Genomic DNA, 25,068 nt, shown 5'->3' with positions numbered 1-25,068 from the left:
CTTTAAATCTCGCCTCTATCCACTCCCAGCTGTGTGCTCTTAGACAATTCTAAGTTGTTTATTCTCGCTGGACCTCGGTCTGCTCAACTGTCAGATGGGGCGGGTAGCACTACCACCCTCATTGCGTGTCGTGAGGATTAGGTGAGCTCCCACACCCCCTCAGGTCTTTCCTCCCATGACCTCCCTACTTAAAATCACAAGCCTCCCTTGTGGGTCAGGCGTCTTCTCCTTGCCTCTGCAAGTCCACTGGGGTTGCCTCAGGCTGCTTTAGGGCTGGCTGGGTTCTTTCACAGAGGGTCACTCCTCTCAGGGAGGCTCTCTTGACAGGACCTTCCTCTTTCAGGTTTTCTTTGGAGCCAGGGGTGGTAGGCATCCCCCCTGTTTTCCAGCCCAGTGGGACTGCACTCTCTTCAGAATGCTGCTCACACCCTTGTCAACAGTCCCTTTCACATAGCTTCTCCTTGCTAATGGTCTTGCTGTATGGCCAGCCCATGAGACCACCCAGACCTAGACTGTTAGGAGAATCTCCGTATGGTAACCTCTGCTGTGGAAACAGATAAAGCAATTCAGCCACAAAGTCCAAAGGTACGTGATATGTGAACAAGCTCACAATAAAGCACTGCATCTTGACAGAGCCTCTGGACAGTAAAACTGGTCAGAACTATACGGCTAGCCCATCCACTTGGTGCACTAGATCCGTGCCTAGACCTACCAGTAGCAAAACCATCATGGAGGTCTGAGGTGGCCCAGTGAGGATCCACTTGACCTATGAAGTCACTGGTACTCACTCACAGACTACGTCTTACTTGCCAGAAATGCTAGCCTTCAGCTCAAGGTATAGTGCAACAACATGGGGGATCTGACTAGTTCACAATAGGTAAATTGGTGGCAGTGGATTCTGACCACCATAGACCTGATTTAGGTTGTGGGGTGGCTACTCTCTTCACCGAGGTAGACTCCTAAGGTTCTGATGAGCACCTTTGCCATGTGCTAAAATGTCCCGATATGATACAATCTGACAATGGAACTCTGTTTACAGCCACTGCCTCCCAGTTGTGGGCCCTGTCAATATGGAATTCACTTGCTCTTCCACACTTCCCCCTGCAGATGGTGGGTACAAGGGAGCTTTGGTACGGCTCGTTCGAGGTGCAATTACATCAGTGCTCCCTCATCATCTTCTGTGGGCAGCTAGGAAAGGGAAGGGTACACCTGATGTGTCAGGCAGAATGCTGACTCCTGGGTTCCCATGGAGATCAAGGCTCTGGGAAAGGACAAATCATCTGGCTCATCCCAGGCGCATGACAGTCCACAGGTGATGATCTAGCAAGAACAGAGGCAAGAAGTCTCAGGAAACAGACCAGGATGGAGGGCTAAATAAACTTGCCTTCTCTTCCAGATTGGGACAGGCAATGCTGAACAGCCTCTAGCAGCTGTCCAGGCCAGGGCCCATGGCACAAACCTATCACAGTACTGAACATACCATCACCCTTACCCCAGCCCACCATCCCCAGCTATAGGAGACTTATCAGTGACTCACTCTCTGACAATGGCAAGGACATTGCTTCTAGCTGGTCCTAGCCACCAACAGCTGTGTCACAACCATGTTCCCATCCCTTGCCCAGGTAGCGTTGAGGCCCATTGGCAGAATACTGAGCAGTGACCTTCATAACCCAGGACTGCATATATATATATATATAGGTCCTCGAGTCTGGTATGGACTCCATGGCCAGATGGCTCCGGCCTCCACCATGGGCTCTGTACCACCACTCCAGGCTTCCCTCCCTATCCGGCATTGCCAACAGCTGCTGGAAACCCGCTTAGGAGCCCAGCTGATTTCTACCCCTATTGTTTATTACACTCTTACTGATCTCCATCCTGAGTGGGCAGGCTTGTGTTTGATGAGCTCTAGGTCAGGGGATGGACCTTGGAAAAACAATCCGGATTGTATGGGAAGACCCTGGGGGCTCACTCCAGGTCTTAGCAATGAGGTGACAGCAGGTGGGCTCCAGGAGGGACTCCCTTCCCCAAAGCAGAACCAATTGCACAAGGTCTCCACGCCCCTCAGGGTCTTCAGGTGCCTCAGCCCTGCAAGCAATTTCCCTGGGGCCTGAGCGCAGACCAGCTTTTCTTTACTTGCGAGGCTGACCTCACACTGTCTATATAGTAGAGCAGTTGGCTGGAGGGAAGTCTTCTGGGGCACACACCAGGATGTTTCTGGCTATGCCCTGACCCTTGAACCTCTCTCCATGTGACATGAAAGACTGCACGACGCACCAGCACCTCGTTAACTGCTGACCTGCCGCGTCTAGGTTCCCCGATGAAGCCTGATTTGCACCTATGATGCATGACTTTGTGGTCTTTGCCTTCATCCTGCACTCACAGCTCCTGGACCTTGGGGTTCAGGGCTCAGATCCTTCTTCACTTCATTTCACTCCCTGCTGATGGCTTTAAATATCCTCTACTATTTTCTAATGCCAACGATTTTCTAAATTATATCTTTGATACAGACCTCTAAGTTCCAGATTCAAATGGTCCATTGCCTACTTCCATACTTTAACTCAAACATCTCAGAGTTAACAGCAGTCCTGAACTCTGTCCACCCCCCCCCCACTCCGAACCCCTCCCACACACAGGCTTCCTCTTCCGGTGGCTTAGGCCAAAACCTCTGGAGCCATTCCTGAGTCCTCTCTTTCTCTCTTCTTCGGCTCTAATTCACCAGCAAGTCCTACTGGCTCCACCTTCAAAGCATGTCCAGAGTCTGGGACTCTAGGCGCCTCCACGGCTGCTCCTGAACAGAGCCCCTGGCCTCCCCACCCCTACCCTGGCCCTCTAGTCGGCACTCAACACACAAGCCTGCGGTCCTTTAAAAATGTGAGTCAGGTCCTGCCACTCCTCTGCTCCGCACCCTGCAAGGGCTCCCATGTCGCTCAGAGTGAGAACCAAAGTCCTTCCTGCAGCCTATGAGGTTCCCCATGACCTGGTCCCCGATTACCTTTCCCACCTGGCCGGCTGCCCTGCCCCTCGGTCTGTTCCAGCCTCCCGCCTCCTTGCTTTTCCCTTGGCACCCTGGCACACTCTCATCCTCCGAGAGGCCTTTGCACTGGATGGCCCCCTACCAGAGACTCTTCCTCTGCTGGCCATATACCTAACTCCTTTCCTTCCTTTGGGTGATTTGCTAGATGTTTTTTCTCAGTTAGGCCATCCTGACCTCCCAATTTAACACTGTAACCCCCAGCCCCAGCTCTAGCTATTTTCCATAGCATGTAACACTGTCTAACATGCTCTTGCTACCTCTGCTAGAATGGAAGCTCTACAAGGTCAGGGATCTGTCTTGTTCATGGAGCAAGTTCAAGCACCTAGAACAGTGTCCAGCACTTAGTAGGTGCTCCACAAATATGTGCTAGGGCGCCTGGCTGGCTCAGCTGGAAGAGCCTGTGATGCTTGATCTTGGGTCATGAGTTCGAGCCCCAAGTGAGGTGTAAAGATTACTTAAGTATATAAACTTAAAAAATACATATATGTTGACAATGAGTGCTTGTTGCTATGTCTGCCTTGCCCTATGTCCTCCCCCAGACCGGAGTGTAAGATCTGGAGAATGGCAAATCCTCGGTAAGTGTCTGTCGGGTGACTCAATGGGTAAGTGAGCAGACAGATGGATCAATTAATCAATCCGAGCCTAACCAGGGAAAAATGCTAGGTATCTTCACAGATCCTTTGATAGAGATACTTTTCTCTGTTGAGTTTTGTTTGTCCTTGACATCTTTTTGGCCACTTTCTCCATTCTAAGCAATCCTGATGCTAAGGGTAGGGACAATCGTTTTCTGTCTCTGGGGATGTTCTGGAGTGGATCTGGGGACAAGAGAGTGACCTCCAAATCATCTGGGGAGCAAGCCACATGGAGAGGTCGACCTCAGGAGAGAGAGTTTCAGGACGGGTGCAGAAAGAGGAAGGCAGCAGCAGTCCCTCAACCACAGTCCGCTTGAACTTCGGAGCCTTCTGTGTAACAAGTCCTGCTCCTAGTTCTAAAAACCATGGTCCTCAGAGAAGAGACATCAGAAAACACCTCCAGGGAGTGTTGGGACCATGGGAACAACTGAAACTGGAGGGAGAATGATGGAAAGAAGAGAGCAGAAGGGATGGGTGGGGGAGGCGGGGCGAACGGGGGATGAAGAAAAGGGAAGAGACCGGCAGCGGGGGCTTGAGTGTGGAGCACGGGGAGGAGCCGCAACAGGGGGGACGGGCATCACTCTGGCTTACATGTGCTTAGCTAATGTAACCCCGAGGGGGTAGGCTCTATCTTATTCTCTTCACCGACCAGCACACTGAGGTCCAAGAGAAGCCGAGAAACCCAACCAAAGGCACAGAAGTGGTCAGTGGTGGAGCTGGGATTTGAATCCCAACAGTCTGACTCAAGGGTCCAATTTTGATTTTTCCAAAGAGCAGTGGGCAGCCAATGGAAGGTTATTTAAGTGAAAGGCGAATAGGATCTCTCATGTATAAAGAGGATGAATAACTCCTCCCTCACAGGGCTATTGTGGGGATTATCTCTGTTCATGCACGGAAAGCCCTGGACAAATGCCTGGAGGAACGGAAGCAATCCCGGATAGATGATCCTTCAGAGGCGGTTTAGGCAGGGCCTTAGGATTCTACACACGGGCCTCTGCTGCCACCGTGTGGTCACTTTGCTGTATGACATGCTGCGGGTTCCCACTCGCTAACTTCAGAAGGGGCGAGACTAGTCTGGGTTGGAGACAGGGGGCTGCTTTGGGGAGGGAGAAGCTCTGAAAGCAGCTGATGTCCTGGGGGTGAGGGTCTTTGTCAGTAGAGGTGCAGATCCCTCGAGTGGACTGATTCGCACATTCAGCCCTAGTTTGGAGACAAATCGGAGTGAGACGTGATCCTCGCCCTAGAAGACCTTGTGATCTGATGGGGTGCGCCAGTATTTGGGAAGACTCCTGGGTCCAAATCCCGGTCCTGCCACTTCCTGGGCAGAACAGAACGTGTGTTGTGGGACTGTTCTGAAGACCAAAGGAGATAACACAGAAAGCACTAAGCAGGCTGTGGGCAATCAATCTGTGACCCGGCGGCAAGCTGCCCAGCAAAGACTGACCAAGTGGCTGGGTACAGAAGACACAGGTTCCTGCCCCACCGCTGTCCCTAAGCTTGCGATGTGACCCTGGGAAGTCACCTCCCCCCTCAGAGCCTGTTTCACCGGCCCTACCATGTGGAGTTGGGGCAAAACCACTTGGCTGCCTTCTTGCTCTAATTTAGCCTCTTTTCTGGGCCAGCCCAGATTTTTGGCCACGGGGGACGCAGACTAAGATCCAGAAGGCCTGCTTCCTTCCACCCCTTCACATACGGGACCCTGAGCATTAGCAAAGTGGAGAGAATCGTTCAAGTCCTGCCAACCACGGGGTGGCTGGGAGGCAACCGTGGGGCCCTATTGACGTGGAAGCTGGTGTGATCCATACATTGCAGAGGAGCCTGTCTCCTCAAAATGTGGTCCACAGACCAGCCTCGACATCACCTGGGAGCTGGCTAGAGATGCAGAATCTCAGGTCCTGCTCTTACCCACTGACTCTGAGCCTGCAGGTTCGACTTGACCCCAGGCTATTCCAACACACATTTAAAGTGAGTAGGAGACACGCTGGTCTGGGGCAGCGGTTCCTAGCCTTGACCACAGAGTGGCATCACTATGGCACCACGCCCCTGAGTCTCTCTAGGTGTGGAACCCAGACACCAGTGGTTCTTCGAAGCTCTCCAGGTAATTCCAATGTGCAGCCATGTCTAGTGCCAGGAAGGCAAATATACTTACTCTTTTTGTGTCAGTGAAACTCAATGGAGACTAACTTCCTAGAATGTTCACCGAGAAGGATCCGATGTCTGACACCAGGGCTGAGTAGACGTTGCGGCACAAAGCCACGTTATCACAAGAAACTGGCCTTTATGGAGTCTTTACTAAGTGCCAGGTCCTAGGCCACGTGCTTTACCAGCACGCTGCAATTGAACCCTCACGGTCACCAAGAGAGAATTACCCCCATTTTTAGATGAAGAAACAAAGATCTGAATATTTAACAATTAGGGTGAACCCTAGTGGTCTTCAAAGTGTGTTCCTTGGAACCCCAGGTGCCACGGAGGCAGCTGAGGAGCTGGCGTGGGGGCATGGACGGGTCTTGGGAGGCCTGTAGCAGACACTCTTTCCAGAGAGAGCATTCCCTTGCCCTCCAGCCTGGAGCATCTCGGATCACGTGGTGCCGCCCAGGCTCCCTGACAGATGTGCCCCCCTCCCTGCCGCTCAGGGACCCCCCGGAACTAATCCTAATGGCGGAGGGCACGTGGAGGGATTAGGGCTGGGGTAATCGGCACTACATCTGCCAGCCGCTGCGGAGCCTGGGTGAAGCCTGCACCTCGGAGCCCAGGACGCCATTCTGGCCCCCTGGACCACGGGGACTCCTGGAGGCCCTGGCCGGCCATGGCCGGGCCGGAATTGCACTGTCCTCCCTGAGCCTTCCAGAAGAGGGTGAGTTGGGGCTAAGAGCCTGGAGGTCGGACAGGGGTGTTTCTGAGGCTGGAAGGGGAGGCAGGCCCAGGAGGGCGACCACCTGTCCTGATTTCCCCAAGGCTGAGGGATCTGGGACTTCTCAGTGCTAAAATCGTGACGGACCTGGGCAGGCCTGCACAGCTGGTCAAGCTCGCAGGTTTCCTGAGCTCAGTTCCCCTTGCCTTTGAGGTGGAGCTTCACGGGGGGCGGGGGTTGCTTCGCCCCCTCCCATCCTCACCCCCTCTCGTCTTCTCGCATTTTTGTCCCCTCCTTTCTTTTCCAGATTCCAGGACCTCTCTTCGCCTTTACCCCTCTGGCTCAGTTTTCCATTCACAGGGTCTCCGGGGCCGTAGACCAGACCTCAAGGAGCTGAATCTTCTACGCCGTGGAGAGAATGAAAACCCAGGTGAGGCGTAGCCCCACGGAGGCTTGCTTCAAATATCGGCCTAAATCGTTCCGCATCACCTTCATCATCCTCAGTAACATATCTAGGGTTTGCACCGTAGGCCAGGAACAGTTTCAGGTAGTTTACATATACTAACCCACTGAATTCTCAAAACCAACCAGAAATTACTCCCCTTCCTTCTCATATACCCAGGTCCCTGGCTGGAGTGCCCCCAATTCATCCCCACTACTTGCTCAATGAAGCTTTCCTCCCCACCCCCCCCCCCCCACCCAGAGGCTGAGTCCATGGGTCCCTCGGAGACCAAGAGCTGTGTGCCCATGCTCTGTTTACATCTCCCTCCCAGAGAGATCACTACCCTAGCGCCAGTTAGTAAACAGCTTTCTAGGGGCTTTGTAGGCATTATCTCATTTGCCCTCACCTAACTTCTAAGAGGTGAAGGAACGATGGTCATTCCCATTATGCAGACAAGCAAACGAAGACTCAAAGAGGTGAAGTCATTCATCCAAGGTCAGTAAGGGCAGAGCCGACATCGAGTCTTGCTTGACCCCAGAGCCCTTGCGTGTGCCACTCCACCATCCTGCTGGCTCCATGGGGGACAGATGTTGGCCAAAGGCTCTGTACCCTCAGGGGACAGCACTGTGCCCAACACACAGCTGACCCTTGGAAACTGTATTCTGGATGAATGACTGGACGAGGAGGGTTGTACCAGAGTCGGCAGTGAGAAGGAGAATGGAGGTGAGTGTCTTGGGACTGTAGACCACCTGGGGAAGGAGCTGGGGAGGGGAGGAATTTGGGGGGAGTCAGGCTCTTACTGAACCCTCCCCTTGCCAGCATTTTCCAGCTGGGATGGGAGAGGGGAGAGGTTTCTAGTGGCTACTGCAAGTCAACATGTGAGCAGCTGGTGAGTGGCTTAGAGGTGAAACTGACCCCACCTTTGGGTCTACTGGAATAAATCCTGAGACTGGGCCTCAGAGGAGGACTGTGAATCAGGGGTGCAGAGATCCCAGTCACGTGGTGAGGTGGGGTGGGGTGGTGCAGAGCAGAGCTAGAATCCCACTCCGTCATGTGCTGTCCATGACTTCAGCAAGTCATTTAAAGTCTGAATTTCGTTCTGCACTTGGAAATGAGATGCCCATGTCCTGGCCCCTGCTATACAGGTGTCTGTTAGGGGACGTCAGGCTGCCCTCCCATCAGGGCTCCCTCCCTGGCCCTGCTCTCGTGGCTCTGTGCTCATGCTTGAAGGGAAGCCCCTTCCAACTTCCCTCCCACACAAACAATGCCAGAGAGCCCCCCATCCACTCCTCGTGGCTGAAGCCCAGTCTTGCGTCTCATGGCACTCCTGACACCTAGGTGGAGACATCCTAACGCTCTTGGGCTCTTTAACGGATTCATTTAAAAAAATGGAGGTAGTTTACATGCATGAAAAGTCATTCTTTATGGTGTTCAGTTCTACGCGTTTTGACAAATGCACACGGTCCTATGACCACAAGCAAGATATAGGACTGTTCCATCACCTCCCAAAGTCCCTTCTGTTCCTCCGTAGTCTACCCCATCCCTATCCCCAGATGGCCACTGAGTGGTTTTCTGTCCCTACAGTTCTGCCTTTTCCTGAATGTTATGAAAATGGAATTATATAGACTGCAGCTTTTTGAGTCTGGCTTGTTTCACTCAGCATAATGCATGTGAGATTCATTCACATTACTACGTGTATCAGTAGTGGTTCTTTTACACTGCTGGTAAGTATTCCATTGTAGGTATATAACAGAGTTTGTCTATCCATTCACCAGTTGCGGGACATTCAGGTTGTTTCCAATCTTTGGAAATTATGAACAAAGAATGGCTTTAGTGGGAAACCCAAATTCTAGAGCTGGAAATGAATGAAATCTCCAAATGGAAATGTAAACTGTTTACAAATAGTCCATCCTGCTCCAACAGCTGAAGACAAGGAGACCCAGAGAGGGGAAGGGACTTGTCCATAGTTACAATCGACTCAGGAAATGGGGCTGAGATTTGAACCCAAGACTTCCAACTTGCCGGACAATGTAAAGTTCAAAAACATATTTCCTGAGAATCTGCCAGTGCCAGGCGGAGTGCCAAGAGCTGTGTGGGCGTAAAGGCCGAGAAGGAATGATCCTGGTGTGGGAGACACCTGCCGCTGAGGACGGAGCCAGACAAAGAAGCCAGTAGGGACCCATGTGGATTACTATTACAATGCAGGAAGGGGTGTGCAGAGAGGAGAGGCCCTCAATTTTGCTAGGGGAGAATGAGAAGGCTCTACAGATGCCCATGGGTTTTAAGGGAAGAACACAAGTTTGTCAGCTGGAAAAGGATAGAAAGGGCCTCACAGAAGGGAATGACAGGTACAAAGCCACGGAGAGGGGGATGAAGCATAAAGATGCAAGCGGGGGGGGGGGGGGAGGGGAGGAGACGCAGGAAATGGGCCCATGGAGTCGGTTGGGGTCAGATTATAGCAAGCCTCTCTGGCAGACTGTTTCCTGTAGGACAGTGCTATAGTCTGTGCTCAACGTGTGAGCTTCTTTCATCATGGAAGAGCGTGTGGGATTGGACAGAGACACAAGGAATCGAAACTCAGTGAGACCCTAACAGAAGAGAACCTATAGAGCAGGCGTTGGTAGGTACAGATAGCGGGTGTGTTTCAGAGATGGCGGCAGGTCAGTGGGGGGCAGGATTGAAATATTTCATAAATGGCGCTGAGATGATCGATTATCTACACGGAAAAAATAAAATTAGATTCCTTTCTTTATACCATAAATAAAAATATTTGTGTGCGTGAAAGTACAGAAATCTACATTTACAACCTCTGTATAAAGGATTTCCTGAGCACAATCACACACACACACACACACACACACACAGAACAAACAAACAAGACAGTATTGATGAATTTGATTGGCAGGATCCAAAACCAAAAAAAAAAAAAGCCCTTTATTTAACAATACTAGCTCATAGAGCTTACAATGTGTCAAACAAAAAGTACTTTATAGGGGAGCCTGGGTGGCTCAGTCGTTAAGCGTCTGCCTTCAGCTCAGGTCACGATCTCAGGGTCCTGGGATCGAGCCCCACATTGGGCTCCCTGCTTGGCCGGGAAGCCTGCTTCTCCCTCTCCCACTCCCCTGCTTCTCCGTCTCCCACTCCCCCTGCTTGTGTTCCTTCTCTTGCTGCGTCTCTCTCTGTCAAATAAATGAATAAAATCTTAAAAAATTAGATATTATTGAAAAACCCCCAAAAACCCAAAATGTACTTTATATATATTAACTCACTAAATCCTTACTAATTTGTGAGGCAAGCACTATTATTATTTCCATTTTACAGGTGCAGAAACAGAGGCACAGAGAGGGTAAGTGACTTTCTTAAGGTCACACAGCCAGGCAATGGTTGAACTGAGATTCAAAATTAGACAATCTGGCCACAGATTGACCACTACACTATTCTGCCTTTCAAGAAGTTATCATAAGGGGCTCCTGGGTGGCTCAGTCGTTAACCGTCTGCCTTCGGCTCGGGTCATGATCCCGGAGTCCTGGGATCGAGCCCTCCATCGGGCTCCCTGCTCCGCGGGAAGCCTGTTTCTCCCTCTCCCACTCCCCCTGCTTGTGTTCCCTCTCTCGCTGTGTCTCTCCCTGTCAAACAAATAAAATCTTTAAAAAAAAAAAGAAGTTATCATAAACACAATGTGAAAAGACAAAACACAAGCAAGAGTATACAGAACTTACAAAGAACTCTAATACATAAAAAAAAAATTGAATAGGAAAAAACAGGCAAAGGATAAGAACAGTTCATTCACAGAAAAGCAACCCCAAATATATACAGTAAACGCAGGAGAAAGCATTTGATCTTATCAATTAGAAATAGCAATGAGAATCACAGGTGGTGGGAGTATCAACTGGAATGACAGCTTTGGAGAGCCTGGGTAGTATCCAGTTAAGCTGAAAAGGACCACACCTTGCCACCCAGAAATTCCACTGCCAGGCACAGTGTCTCAACTCAAATGCATAAAATAAGCACTTAAAAAAAAGATTTTTATTTATTTGAGAGAGAGCACAAGTGGCAGGGGGGAGAGACAGAGGGAGAGGGAGAAGCAGATTCTCTGCTGAGCAGGGAGCCCCACCCAGGGCTCCATCCCAGGACCCTGGGATCATGGCCTGAGCCGAAGGCAGACGCTTAACCGACTGAGCCACCCAAAGCATCCCAAAAGAGTCCCGTTTTTGAGGCAGCCCGGCCCTAGTCTCCATGGTTTAACTAGTACACTCTGAAATATATTCATATAGCAGCATACTCTACAGAAGTTAAAGTGAATAATATGAAGAACTATATGCACTGTATTGGGAAAAAGGAGGATAATACAGTAGGATATATTTTACATAAGTTTAAAAATGTGCAAAGTGATACTACACACTGTTTGCAAATGTACGAATACAGAGTAAACGAATGAAAACATCACGGTAATGACAAACAGCAAGATCAGAAGGGGCGCTCCATCCGCGAAGAAGGGGAGGAGACTGAAATCTGCAGGTAGTACAAAGAGGGCATCACCTCCACCTAGAATGTTTTATTTTCATCCATTCATCAGTTATTTTTTAGGGTCTGCCGTGTTTCAGGGACTGTTCTAGGCACAGGGAATACCACAGTGAGCAAACAAGAACCCTGTTTTCTAATGGGACGAGACAGACCATACACTAAACAAGTAACGGATGTGGTAGTTTTTTAAAGTGTAAAGATAGGAGGAAAATAAGGTAAAACGTTAAGATCTAACAAACTTGGCGGTGGGTACCCTGCCCTTGGAGAACTCGCACTCCATTAGGAACATCAGCTCATAGTAGTCCAACAACTGTTGTATTAGGGAGTTGGACTTGTACCACGAAGAAGGCTTGTACAAAGTGCCGTGGAGGGGGCCTGGATGAGGAGGGCTGGGGAAGGCGGCATTTCAGCTGGTCTTAGGTATTTTGTTAAGTACACAGGAGAGAGATGGCATGCCTGGCAGAGGAAACAGGCTGTGTAAAGGCCCAGGGGTGCGGAGGTGCGCACATGGTACAGCTGTTGAAGAGGTCATATCGCGAAGGACCTTGGTTTTACAGGTGTGATACTTCCCCCAAGCTGTGGGCTCTCATGATGTCTGGGTGAAGCTAAGGCATGGTAGGGGTCCCGCTGACCGCCATGGGGCTGTGCCCTGTGTCCTTCCCCTTCCAGGTGGTCCAGCTTCCCCGCCTGCCGGAAGTGAAAAAGAAGTGGCTCTTCCCAGCTTCCTGCAGCTTCTTCTTCCTGCTCTCTGTGGTTATGACCGGCTGCTTCCTGTGGCAGTACCACCTCCCCAAGCTGAAGACCAGTGAGTGCACCAGCATCCTTGAGTTGCTCCCCCCCGCCATGGGTCCTGTGGCCTGGGAGCTATGATTGGAAGGTGTAGGGGCAAGGCCGCAAGATTTAGACTCAGAAGCTCTGGCCTTCATTTGGACTCCGACTCTCCCTAGCTGTGTATCTTTGGGCCAGTCGTGTGACCCTTCTGTGTCTTGAGGCTCTCATGGATCCCAGTGCCACTGGGGTTTCCTTAAACTACCTAGTCTGGCTCTAAAATTCAGGGTCCCCCAATATGTACAAACGGAGTTTCTCTCGCCTGGTCTTCAGCCCTCATGGTAGGATCTCCAGGCCCCACCCCCCCTTAAATCCTCTCCCAGCTATATCTAAGACCCTGGGAGGAACAATGAGGTGTCCAAGAAATGGGCAGACACTGCCATTTCTTGGAGCCTCTCCATCAGGGGCTGGTCAAAGCTTGGCAAATGAGCCACCACTGCTGGTAATATCCACAGGCCTTCTGTTGCTATAGCAACCCCTCTGCCCTCCAACCTGCTGGGATTCTGGATCATCCAGAATCCCAGGCCTCTGCTAAAGCTAGGGACAATGTCTCGCTCCATTCCTCTCATGTTACAGATGTTCAAGGCTCAATGAGGTGGCCTGGGCTCCCAAAGTCCCACAGAGCTATTTTGCAGAAGTGGCTCCTTTTATTTTCCTGCTGGCTTTTTCCTCTCCCACCCCAACCTGTTCTTTCTAGGGTAAATTCCTCTATCAGGGGCTTCTTAGTCCCTCAAGCAAACAGTCCCCAAGTAGGTGGGTCAGCCTGTCCTCTAGGGCCATGCTTCAGAAACTGTCAAACTACCAATCCAAAGCAGACCAGCATTACTATAGATACAAATGAAATTAAATGAAAAAAAAAAGAGAGAGAAATTAGATGGAAAAAAAGATTATAAAATAGAAGCCCAAGTTTTAAGATTCAACACAAAATTACTCCATCAAACTGCTATAGAAGTTTCTAAATGTGTACTCTCAAATTTTCTCCTCCGTTTATCACAAACGGGAAACAAACAGTGCATGGACCTGCTTGGGTCTGCTGAGCACGGTGATCTAAGTCCTCTCCCTCGTGTGGGCACCACCTGAGAGGCTGTTAGAAATTAGGACGCCCTGGCTCCACCCATAGCTATTGAATCAAATCTGCATTTTTTTTTAAAGTAGGCTCCATACCCAGCGTGGGGTCCAACACGGGGCTTGAATTCATGATCCTGAGATCAAAACCTGGGCTGAGATCATGAGTTGGGTGCTTAACTGACTGAGCCACCCAAGGGCCCCTCAAATCTGCATTTTAAGATTGCCAGGTGACTTTTTGTGCACGTGCCTATTAATGCAGGGCTGGAGGCACCAGCTCTACTGGAGTCCCAGGCTGAGCAAAGCTTAGGCTTTGGCTGAGGCTTCCCTACTCCAATTATTAAACCTATGTCAGGGAGTTGTTGAGAGATCTTCCCTAAGGCTTGTCATTTTTCTGTTTGGGACCCTATCAGTTATTGAATGCTGAGTAAGAAGCCACCCCCAAACTTACTGGCTTCAAGCAAAGTGATTTATTCCTTCTCATGATTCTGTGGGCTTGCTGGCAGTTCTGCTGCTGGTCTAACCTGGACTCTTTCAATGCGGAGGGCAAAGTCACCTGGGCAAGTCCCTGCTTACAAACACTCGCTCTCAAGGCCGCTATTCCAGGCTTATTCACAAGGGGGCAGTGGTCCCAGGCAGCAAATGATTAAGGCCTAATTTTGGAAGGTGCTCAGTCAATTCCTCCTGACAAACTCAGTCAGATTCAAGAGGTGGGAGAAACTGGAAGAATATTCTAGACTGTTTTTCGAGGATGAGGGGGAGGTCTGGGGCCGCTGTGATGATCTCTCAGCCTGAATCCCATCCTGCCAGGGCCCACACCTTCTCCCCTGAGGTTCCCAGGAAGCCATACACCTGGACCAAAGCAGAACGCGATTTAGAGCTGATATCCCAGACACAACGCTCTGGTGACAGAAGGCACTGTCCCTTATGGGTTAGGCCTGAAGCCCAAGTGAGGCCCAAGTCTACTTCTCCACCTAAACATAGAATCAGAACTACAGAAGCAGAGACAGACAGACAGACAGACATGGCTGAGCCTGCCCCAAGGAGCCAGAACTTTCCTAAGTCAGCTGACTACATGGAGGGAGGAAGCTGATGAAGCAAGAGACAAGGGCTGACAACTGGGAACCGTGGCCTGATTGGCATTTTGAAGGCCAAGCATCATGTGGCAGGCGTGGGACTGTCCCTTCTTCCAGGCAGACTCTGCCTTTTGCCCCTTGCTGCCCATGGTGGGTCGCTGTGTCCCGCTATCTTCTGGGGAGGCTGTTGCCAGCTTCAAGGGCTGGCCCCGAGGCATGGCTCTGGTCTTTGCTACCACCTTCCCATCTCTTCCAGGATGACCCCTAGCCTCCTATCCTGATCTCGGTCCCCCACTCACCATGTGATGTTCCCTCCAGGTTCCCTGGGACCAGAGGTGACTTCTGCCCCTGTGAGGATGTGTCCCCGGCACCCGGAGCCTGTGCCCCTGACCCACCCCCTCCCTGTGTTGAAGGAGGCCCTGGGAAAGGTCAGTGATGACCCAAGAGGCACCTCAGTGTGTGGGCTAGGCCTGGGTGATGAAGGGGAGGGCACATTCCGGACACTAGCAGTGGTATTTTCTTTCTTTCTTATTTTTTAAGATTTTATTTATTTGAGAGACAGAGTGAGAGAGAGAGAGCACATGAGAGGGGGGAGGGTCAGAGGGAGAAGCAGACTCCCCGCCGAGTAGGGAGCCCGATGCGGGACTTGATCCAGGGACTCCAGGGTCATGACCTGAGCCGAAGGCAGTTGCTTAACCAACTGAGCCACCCAGGCGCCCCTAGCAGTGGTATTTTCATTCATTCATTCATTCATTCATTCATTCATTCAACATACAATTCTTGAGCACCTACTCTGTGCTAGGCACCGGGGAGATGGCAGGAAGATCTTGTCCTGCTCTAAAGAAGCTACTAGTCTGGAAGGGACAGAATAGTCAAGACAAATAACATCTATAACTGAGGGGTAAGAGTGAGGGGAGGAAATTTTAGGGAACTATGGGGTTCAGAGAATTGGCTTTGGGGTCAGGCAAGGCTTCTGGAGGGAGTGGTATCTACACTGAGATGTGAACAAGAAGGAGATATCCAGATGATACGCATTTATACAGTAAGGGAGCTCGGGGGAGTGAAGCGTGTGGTCTGGAGAGAGGGGCCGGCATGTGCACGGGTCCAGGGGCAGCGGAGTGAGGGTGAGGCACACACAGAGAACTACGTGGAAATTCAGGCTGGTGGGGCCAGAGGTGCGGGAGGAGGACAGAGCCGCCACCCCAGAGGCCAGCGTGGTCTCATTAAACACACACCCCCTACAGCATAACTGTTAGCGCTGCAGGGGAGCCGACACTAGAGGGGGCTGTCAGCTGGCGCTGGTCTGTGCCCGTCAGACCCCAGCCCCGGTCACTCACCTCAGGAGACACACAGACAAATGAAATTTCACGCAGTGCGGGGATATGACACTGTCGTCCGGGACAGTTGAAGGGACGGGCGTCCACATGAGAGAAGGCATGGGCCGCGCAGAGAGACACCATCGCTGCCTGCAAGTACGAGAAAAGTTTAGTGAAGGAGAGGGAGCAAAGTGGTGCTCTGAGGCTCCAGGGTCACAGTCACAGAAATGAAACAAAGCGGCAGTGATACCCATGGCCGCCCTCTAGTGGGCACCTGGGCATGGCGGCCTCTTGCTGGGAATGTGAGGCCCTGCCCACAGAGCAGGACCCAGAGGCACAAAGGGCGAAGCTAGCGCTGGGGCGGGAACCACAGGTGGACAGAACTCAATTCTGGATCTGTGAAGTCACTTGGCAGGGCGGTCGGGCCGTGAATTAGGAGCTAGGGCTGGAGTTCGCCTGGGCTTCTCATCCTGACTCCACGAACCATTCACCACTTGAGCGAGTCACTTAGGATCTCATGAATTCACTTTTCTCATCTGTAAAATAGGGAGAAGTGAGCACTGACTTGTTATGAAGATTAAGTGAGACAATGCATGAGAATCATGTTATATGATGCCTGGCACATGCCAAATGTCCAACAGATACAGGGGTTCTCACCGGCACTGCATTTCATTATTGAAAACAATGTCTTTTCAATCAATGTTCAAAGAGGGTCTATGGGCCCTCTATCATGAATTCTCCAACATTAGGGGGCCAGACCGGGCCGGGCTGGACATGTTCTAGGGCATCAGACAAGGGTTCAACTAGACCAGTAGTTTAACCCCTCCCTCCTTTTACATTTTGCCAAAGAAATGTTTCTTTGAACAAAAATCTTATAAGGAAGCCCTACACAGAAAACACATTTAGTGGAGCTGCTCTGGTTGCAAGTGGGTGGGGGTCCCATCCCAGGGGGTCTGAGAACCGGAGGTCTGGAGGCTCCAGCAACAGTGGGGAGAGAAGGGAGGGGAGCCAGGCCCGGGCTGCTGTGTGCAGCGGCTGGTGTGGGAGTGGGCCGGGCGTGCAGAATGAGCAGACGGTGTCTCTGCGCCTGCACTCTGAGCCTCCTGCTCTTCTCCTCCAAGGTGGACCGGATCCTGCGTCAGGCACTGTCTGCCCCGGGCCTGGCTGCCATGTCTGCAGTTGTCATCCACAATGACACTGTGCTCTGGACTGGGAACTTTGGGAAGAAGAATGGCTCAGACCCAGCCTCTGGGCCCCCCAATGAGTACACCATGTACCGGTCAGCTGGGTGACCTCCAGAGTCCTCTAGAGGGGGGCAGGGATGGGAGGACAAGGGAGACCTAGGAGGTAGGGGGACTCAAGAGAATCATGACTGGGGGTCCAAGCTGCCAGGGTCCTTTATTAAGTCCCAACAATTTTATAGATGAGGAGACTGAGATCCAGAGAGGACCAGAGAGTGCCCCACATCACATGACGACAGGGATAATAGGTCAGGAAGGAATCCCTGCTGGAGAGCCCTTAGCCCAAAACCTCCCGAACTAGAAAAGGCTCCCTGTGTCCCATTCCCCCTGCCCCACCCCTTCTATCTGCCACAAAGGGACTATAACCAGTTCCTGGGCCTTTGCCCCAGGTCCCTGTCAGTTGGCAGCAGTGGTCCAGATGGAAGAAACATGGGCCCCTCTGCTGCACAACCAGTCTCCCCTCCTTGGTGCTGCCTGTGGGGTCCTTAAAGCGGACCATGCAAAGTGAACACGCTCACTCCCAGAGGTACTGTGAGGATGTCAGAGGTTCCATTCACACTGCCCCTGTTATGTGCCAGGCATGGGGCCAACAGTTATATTTGCTATCACTTACTGAACACATACTACCTACCTGCTTGGTACGTTGCCAAGCACTTTACATGCCCAATCTCATTCAATCTTTTCTACGACCTGTGAAATGGACAATGAAACTGAATCTCAGAAAGATCTAGTACTTGCCTAAGAGCAGTTGGCCAGTGTGAGGCAGAAGTATGATCCCAACCCACATCTGTCCCAGAATGGGAAGGGCCTGGGTTAAGGCCTGGCATGGGGATGGGTGCTCAGGAGTATCCACCCACCACTGTGATATGTTCTCAAACATCCCAGGGGCAGTTTGACAGAGGCTGGTGAATTTCCATCTGAGACACTGGGTAAGGGTGGGCTCAGTGCTTTCCTAGAACTGGGGCGTGGGGGTGCAGGGTAGAGGTGGGTTGTGGGGCCGACTGCATGTCCTCTGCACCCTTGTGCACTTAACACTGTCCAGGATCTCCAGCATCTCCAAGATCTTTCCAGTCCTCATGCTGTACCGGCTGTGGGAGGAGGGCATTGTGGCCTCCCTAGATGACCCTCTGGAGCGGTATGCCAGCACCTTCACCATCAACAACCCACTGGGCCTGGCATCGGCTCCCGCACAGAGCCTGATGGACGGGCTAGAGGAGGTGGGCCCAGCCCCAAGGCCTTCGCCGGTCACCCTCCGAAGGATGGCCAGCCAGCTCTCAGGTGAGTAGCTCTGGACTCTTCCAGCTCAACCCAAACCATTTCAGGTGCGGGAACTGAGCAGCAGGTTCTCATCCAGCCCGGCCATACCACCCATTCCCCGAGCCAGGCCTGAAAAATGGAAACACCTAAATATCCATAAATGGGGGACTGGCCAAATCAACTAGGTAGGACAGGGCTCTACAATCAAATAAGATGCAGCCCCAGAGAAAAGGGCAACGATGTTCTTTACGTACCGAGATAGAATAAGGTACGATGTTAATTTAAGTGGGGGAAAAAAAGCTCAAACAGCGTATGTTAGATGTTACCATACGAATGAATAAAATAATATACACACATAGAGTGCACACGGGTATATGAATGTATATGTGTTAGAAACTATAATGTACACATTACATAACACACTTATATAAACCGTATGAATATACACATACCTGCCATTCCGTCATTTTAAAAGGTCTGAGGTCTCAGTCGATGGACGTGGCTGGTTATCACTTCTGAGCCCAGATGGTGTACCCGAGGCTCAGCGAGAGGATGGAGCCTCCTGAAGTAGCTCATGCAGGACAGGATCAGTCTTCTTGAGGGAGAGCGGCCCAGTGGTTAAGGGCATGAGCACTGAAATTCCAGCTCTGCCCTCTCCCAGCTGTGTGATCTTCAGCAAGTCATTCAACTTCTCTGAACCCTATTTTTCTCCTCTGTAAAATGACTGTGGTTCACATTATTATTGGGGATTAAATGAGCTGATGAGTGTAGAACACTTAGCAGAGCACCTGGTACACAGCAGGTACTTGTCAATGTAGCCTTGGCTATTGTAGCCAGGGTTAGACCTAGGTTTAGTGGGGCCTTATGTGGATATAATCCTGGGGGCCCTCTTTAAGAATACATTATTAAAAATTCAAAATTAGATGCAGGCCTTGGAAGGGGCCATGCAGCTGAGGAGCCTTGAAGCTTAGGCTCCTCCTGCCTCCTGTTAAATCCACGCAGGTTGTAACTCTGACTCTAGGGCTCCCTCTAGGGGTGTGTTGTGGATTCTTCTCTATCCATACCCAGGGAACCCAGCACCCTGTGCTTGGTTAGTTTTAAAACATCCCACATGTCTTCTCCCACAGTCCTAAGGGCCAGCTGCCTGCATTAACTTTGTTTTAGGCTCTCAATGTCTTTTATGATTGACTCTCACTATGATTACTATGATTGGCTCTCTCTGATTCCTGGAGCTTTTCATCGCTTCTCCAAGTTAAGCCTTCTAACACTTCACAGGGAAGCCACTGCAGGTGCTTCAGCCCATTTGAAGATGAGCAAGTAGAGGCTCAGAGAGGTAAAGTACATGGTGTGTGGCCACACAGCAAGAAGCGTCAGAGTCAAGGGGTGCCTGGGTGGCTCAGAGGTTAAGCGTCCAACTCTTGATATCAGCTCAGGTCATGATCTCAGAGTTGTGGGATCGAGCCCCATGTCTGGCTCTGTGCGGGGCGTGGAGCCTGCTTAAGATTCTCTCTCTCCTTTTCCCTCTGCCCCTCCCCCCTTCTTAAAAAAAAAAAAGTGTCAGAGTCAGAACTTAAACCCAGGACTCAAGACTCCATCTCCCAGTTGCTTAAGCCAAAACCCTTTGAGTCACCCTAGTACCTCCAACCCCCACACCCTCCACATCTCCTCCAGTAGCAAATTCTGTTGGCTCCCCACTCAAAATATATCCAGAATCCAACCACTCCTCACCGTCTCCACTGCTAGCACGCGAGTCTAAGCCACCATCAATTAAACATAGATTTTTCAAGTCTCCTTACAGGCTTCCTTGCTTCTGCCACTGCCCCCCAAAAGTCTGTTTTCAAACAGCAGCCCGAGCAACCCTGATAAAATATACATCAGATCACATCACTCTTCTGCTCAAAACTCCTGCAGTGGTCACATCCCACTCAGAGAAAAAGCCAAGTCCTTCCAGCACCCTCCAGCATCTGGTGCCTACACCCCCAATATCTCTCACCTCCAAAAGTCTTCCCCTTCTCACTCTTCTCTTCAGCCACATTGGCTGTTCCTCACCGGTCCTCAAACATGCCAAATCATTCCTGCCTCAGGGCCTTTGCACTAGCTGTTCCCTCCGTGGAAGACATTCTTTCCTCACACTGCTGCGTGGCTCTCCCCCTCACCTTCTCCGGCTCTCACCTGCTCACAGGTCACCTTCTCTCTGAGGCCTTCTTCTGATCACCTTGGATAAAATAACAATCCCTCCCTTCTTACATGCAATTATTTTTCTCCACAGTATGAGTATTTATTTATCATCTGTCCCCTCCCCTACAATGGAAACCCCATGTGGGCAAGGACTTTATTTTGCTCACTACTGAACCCCCAGGTCCCAGGACAGTCCTTGAAACAAAAGGGATGCTTGAAAACTACTGAGTAGAAGGATGTAAAGAATCCCAGTCCCCTGACCCTTCCCATACTTGTTGCATCCAATAAACAGAAAATTCCAAGTGGGCAGAGAAGCCAATTCCAAAAAACCTGTTTGGGTACTGACCTCAAGATTTTTGTGGAATCAAACGTCTATGGTGGATGATAACAATTATTTTTTTGAACAGTTACTATGACCAGGCACCATGCTAAGCATTTTATCTCAACTAATCCTCACACGAGCCAAATGATACAGGAAATTATTTCCCTCATGTTACAGATGAGGGGACTGGGGCTCAGAGAGGTTAAGTGACTTGCCCAATATAACACAGACGGGATTCGAGTCTATGCTAGACTTTTTTTTTTTTTAAGTGATTTTGTGGTTCTTATCTCTCAATTCATGGAAGGTGGGGGAGGGAGCGCACTCAGGGGCCCACTATCACATGCTCAGCTGGCCCAGCAAGTCTGATCACTGCTCCTCCCCAGGGCTGCCCAGAAGGCTCCGCTCGACTTCGCTGCTGTGGAGGGGCAGCACCCAGGAGGCCCTGAGCCTACTCAAGGATGACGTACTTGTGGCAGACCCGGGAACCAGGTGAGGAGTGTGTCTGATGCCCCACCCACATTAGGAACCGCCCGAGGTGACACACCCCTCCTAGGAGAGAGCCTGTGTCACCTCATCCTAGATAGGTGGAGCCCAGGGGACACTTTAGGGATCCCTGAATGCATCCCCTATTCCACAGCTGAGAGGACAGGCCCAGACAGGGGGCACAGCCAGGCTGGGGGGAAGCTGGGCCCAGATCCAGTTCTGTGTGAACCCTGTATTCTGTCGATTCATCAACTCAGCTTTTATTGAGCATCTACTCAACTGTGATACAGCACCTAGCTATTGAGATACAGCAAGGAACAAATGTAACCAGGCTGCTCCTCAGGAAGTGTACATTCTTCTGAGTGAACAGTGGACATTCTCATCAGTGAACAGATAAACGAGAGAAATACAGAGTTTGCCAAGTGCCAAAATGGAAATAAATGGGATGCTGATGAGACAGGGAGTGGATAGCTGGGGTAGCCACTGAACAAACCCCCACTCTGGGAGCAGTAGGGTTTGGGAGAAGGGAGGGGTGAAATCCTGCCTCCTCTTTGTTATCCTTCAGCTTACAAGCTCCCTGTCATTTTTGCCCCACAGTAGTCCAAGACTCTAATTTCCCATTTGATAAAATAAATCATACTAAAGTGTAAAGACCCAATAAGGTTTGTCTTACCACTTTCCCAGGTGCACTGCCGAGTCCAACTCTTCCCCAAGCTGCTGTGTGCCCCTGGGCAATTCTCTGCCCCTCTCTGGGCTTTAGTCTTCCCAGATGTAGGATAGGGACTTGGATTCACTGACCTCTGGGGTCTCTGCCGAGTCTGACCATCTGGGATGCAGTGAAGCAGGTTCCTTCTCCACCGCACCCAGCCCAACGGAACTCTGGTGGCATTTTAGACTGGTGGCGTGGGGCTCTTTAGGGCGTGGAGATATTCCTCCAGGGCCACATCCCAGTTTCCTTTCCCTTTCTTCTTCCAGGTGCCATTACAGCACGCTGGCCTTCTCGCTTCTGGCGCATGTCCTGGCAGCGCACACTGCTGAGGGTGACTACCAACGCTGGATCTCCGAGAACGTGCTGGAGCCGCTGGGGTTGGCGGACACCGGCTTTGACCTCACGCCCCTCGTGCGCGCCCGCCTGGCTGCGGGCTTTTACGGCAGCGGGCGGCCCGCGCCGCTCTACGACCTGGGCTGGTACCGGCCGTCCGGCCAGATGTACTCCACCCCCGCCGACCTGGCCAAGCTGGCCATGGTGCTCCTGGGCAGCGGGCCCCACTGGCTCCTGCGGCCCGACGCGGCCAAGACCCTGCTGGCGCCGCTGCTGGCCTGCTCGGGCGCCTACTTCGCCAACGAGACGGGCACACCGTGGGAGTTCCACGCGCAGCGGGGCTACCGCGTGGTGCGCAAGGACGGCGACCTGGACGGCTACGCCGCCACCTTCTCCCTGGTGCCGCCGCTGCGCCTGGGCTTCGTGCTGCTCCTGGCCGGGCCGCGGCCCCCCGGGCGCGACCTGGTGGCGCAGGCCTACGACGTGCTCCTGCCCGCCGTGGAGAGGGCCCTCCGGGAGGCCGCGCCCAGCCCCGCCCCGCCGCCCAGCGCGCGCCCCTTCGCCGGCTACTTCACCTTCGCCAACCAGACCTTCTATGAGGTGCGCCCCGGGCCGGCGGGCGAGCTGCGCCTGCGCCAGTTCGGGCCGCGCGTCGAGGCGCTGGTGCCCGCCGCCTTCCGCACGCTGGCGCTGCGCCACCTGCGCGGCCGCGTCTTCCAGCTGCACGTGGCGCGCCAGTTCCCGTGCGCGCTGCCGCTCGGCGACGCCTGGCTTTCTCTTGAGGCTCAGCACGGGCAGCTCGTCAACTTTTACCCGTTGGACCGCCACGGGCTGTCCCCCGGCTTCGACGTGCCGGGCCTCAACACCTACCGGGTGCTGAGGCTGCAGCGCAAGCCGGTATTCAAGACCCAGTGACGCGGGGCTCTGGTCCCTCCGGAGCCCCCGCCTTCCTCGCCTCCGGGCTTTCCGATCTAGATTTGGAAGGTGGCGCTGCGGAGATGTCTATTCGAGAAGCCGAGTAGTTGGCAAAGTGGCACAGGCGTTGCTACTCAAAAGTGTGGTCTCCGGACCACAGCAGGTTTTTGAGCTGTTTGTTATGCAGGGGGTGGAAGAATTAAGTACAGAAATTTAGCGTGAGCATTTAGAAACTTTCATAGCAAGCTTACAGAGTACTTTCTTTAAAAGATTTTATTTATTTATTTATTTATTTATTTATTTATTTATTTGAGAGCGAGCGAGCAGGGGGAGGGGCAGAAGGAGAGGAAGAATCTCAAGCTGACTCTATGCTAAGCCGGAGGGGAGGTGGAACTCGATCTGACGACCTGAGCCCAAATCAAGGGTGGACTGCCTAACGGACTGAGCCACCCTGGCACCCAAGTCTGTTGAATAGAAGACAAAATACGGGCTTGTATTTTGTCTTTTATTTTTTTTATTTTTTTATTTATTTTTTTTTTTAGATTTTATTTATTTATTTGAGAGAAAGAGAGAATGAGAGATAGAGAGCACGAGAGGGAAGAGGGTCAGAGGGAGAAGCAGACTCCCCGCTGAGCGGGGAGCCCGATGCGGGACTCGATCCCGGGACTCCAGGATCATGACCTGAGCCGAAGGCAGTCGCTTAACCAACTGAGCCACCCAGGCGCCCGTATTTTGTCTTTTAAAAATCAACCCTACTGAGTTTTAATTTATACAATTTATATAAATTTTTATAAAATGAAATGCACACATTAGCCATGATTTTTGACAAATATTTATGCCTACTATAATCCAGATACGGAAAATTTCCATTATCCCCCAAACTTCTTTTGCTGTCAATCTCCTTCCCTGCACCCAGCCCTAGGCAACCGCTGATCTATTTTTATCACAATGGATTCGTTTTGCCTGTTCTACAATTTCATATAAATGGAATCATACAGTGTAGTCTTTTGTGTTTGGCTTCCCCCCCAGCATGATGTTTTTGAGGTTCACCCATGTCTTTGTGTGTATCAATAGTTGTTCCTTTTTATTGCTAAGTAGCATTCCATTGTATGGGTGCATCACGTTTGCTTATCCATTTACCTGTTGATGGACATTTGGGTTCTTTCCAGACTTGGGCTATTCGGGAAAACCATTCCTGTACAAGTCATTTTGTGAATACATGCTTTCATTTCTCTTGGTAAATATCTAGGTAAGCAGTTTTCCAAAGCATTTGTATATTTTACATTTCCACCAGCAATATGTTGCTCCACATCTTTGTAAAAACTTAGCATTGTCAGTCTTTTCAACTTTAGGCATGCTAGTGGTTGTGAAGTCCTAACTCACATTTGAGAGCGAGCGAGCGAGAGCGAGCAGGGGGAGGGGCAGAAGGTAATTATAGATTCACATGTAGTTGAAGGAAATAACCAATGTACCTTTCACCCAGTTTCTTCCAATGGAAACATCTTGCAAAACTTTAGTACAATAGCATAAGCAGGTAATTAACATTGATAGAGTCAAGACACAGAACATTTTCCTCAGGGCAAGAATCCCTCTTGTTGCCCTTTTCTGGCTGTGCCCATTTGCTTACCAACCCCACTCCCTCCTTAACTCCTAGCAACCACTAATCTGGTTTCCATTTCTGTAATTTTGTCATTTCAAGAATATTATATGTATGGAGTCATGCAGTATGTAATTTGGGGGGATTTTTTTTTTTTCACTCAGCATATTTCTCTGGAGATTTGTTCAAGTTGTTGCAAGTATCAACACCTTTTTTCTTTTTGTTGTAGAGTAATGGTTGCATGGTATGGTTGGGCCACAGTGTA

General features: G+C 51.2%; 1 protein-coding gene across 1 annotated transcript; it reads left to right on the top strand.

Moving 5' to 3' along the window:
* Positions 1 to 11,527: 11,527 nt before the first annotated feature.
* Positions 11,528 to 23,206, top strand: LACTBL1 (lactamase beta like 1). The gene is made up of 6 exons (XM_027576336.1): positions 11,528 to 12,288; positions 14,771 to 14,880; positions 16,890 to 17,047; positions 18,052 to 18,287; positions 21,150 to 21,255; positions 22,225 to 23,206. The coding sequence occupies exons 1-6, from the start codon at positions 12,096 to 12,098 to the stop codon at positions 23,204 to 23,206; spliced, it is 1,785 nt and encodes a 594-aa protein (XP_027432137.1). The 5' UTR covers positions 11,528 to 12,095.
* The last annotated feature ends 1,862 nt before the right edge of the window (positions 23,207 to 25,068 follow it).

The sequence above is a fragment of the Zalophus californianus genome, chromosome 4 (genome assembly GCF_009762305.2).
Source record: "Zalophus californianus isolate mZalCal1 chromosome 4, mZalCal1.pri.v2, whole genome shotgun sequence".
Taxonomy (NCBI): Eukaryota; Metazoa; Chordata; class Mammalia; order Carnivora; family Otariidae; genus Zalophus; species Zalophus californianus.
Note: the sequence above shows the minus strand (reverse complement) of the source record. Positions and strands in the feature narration are given on the sequence as shown.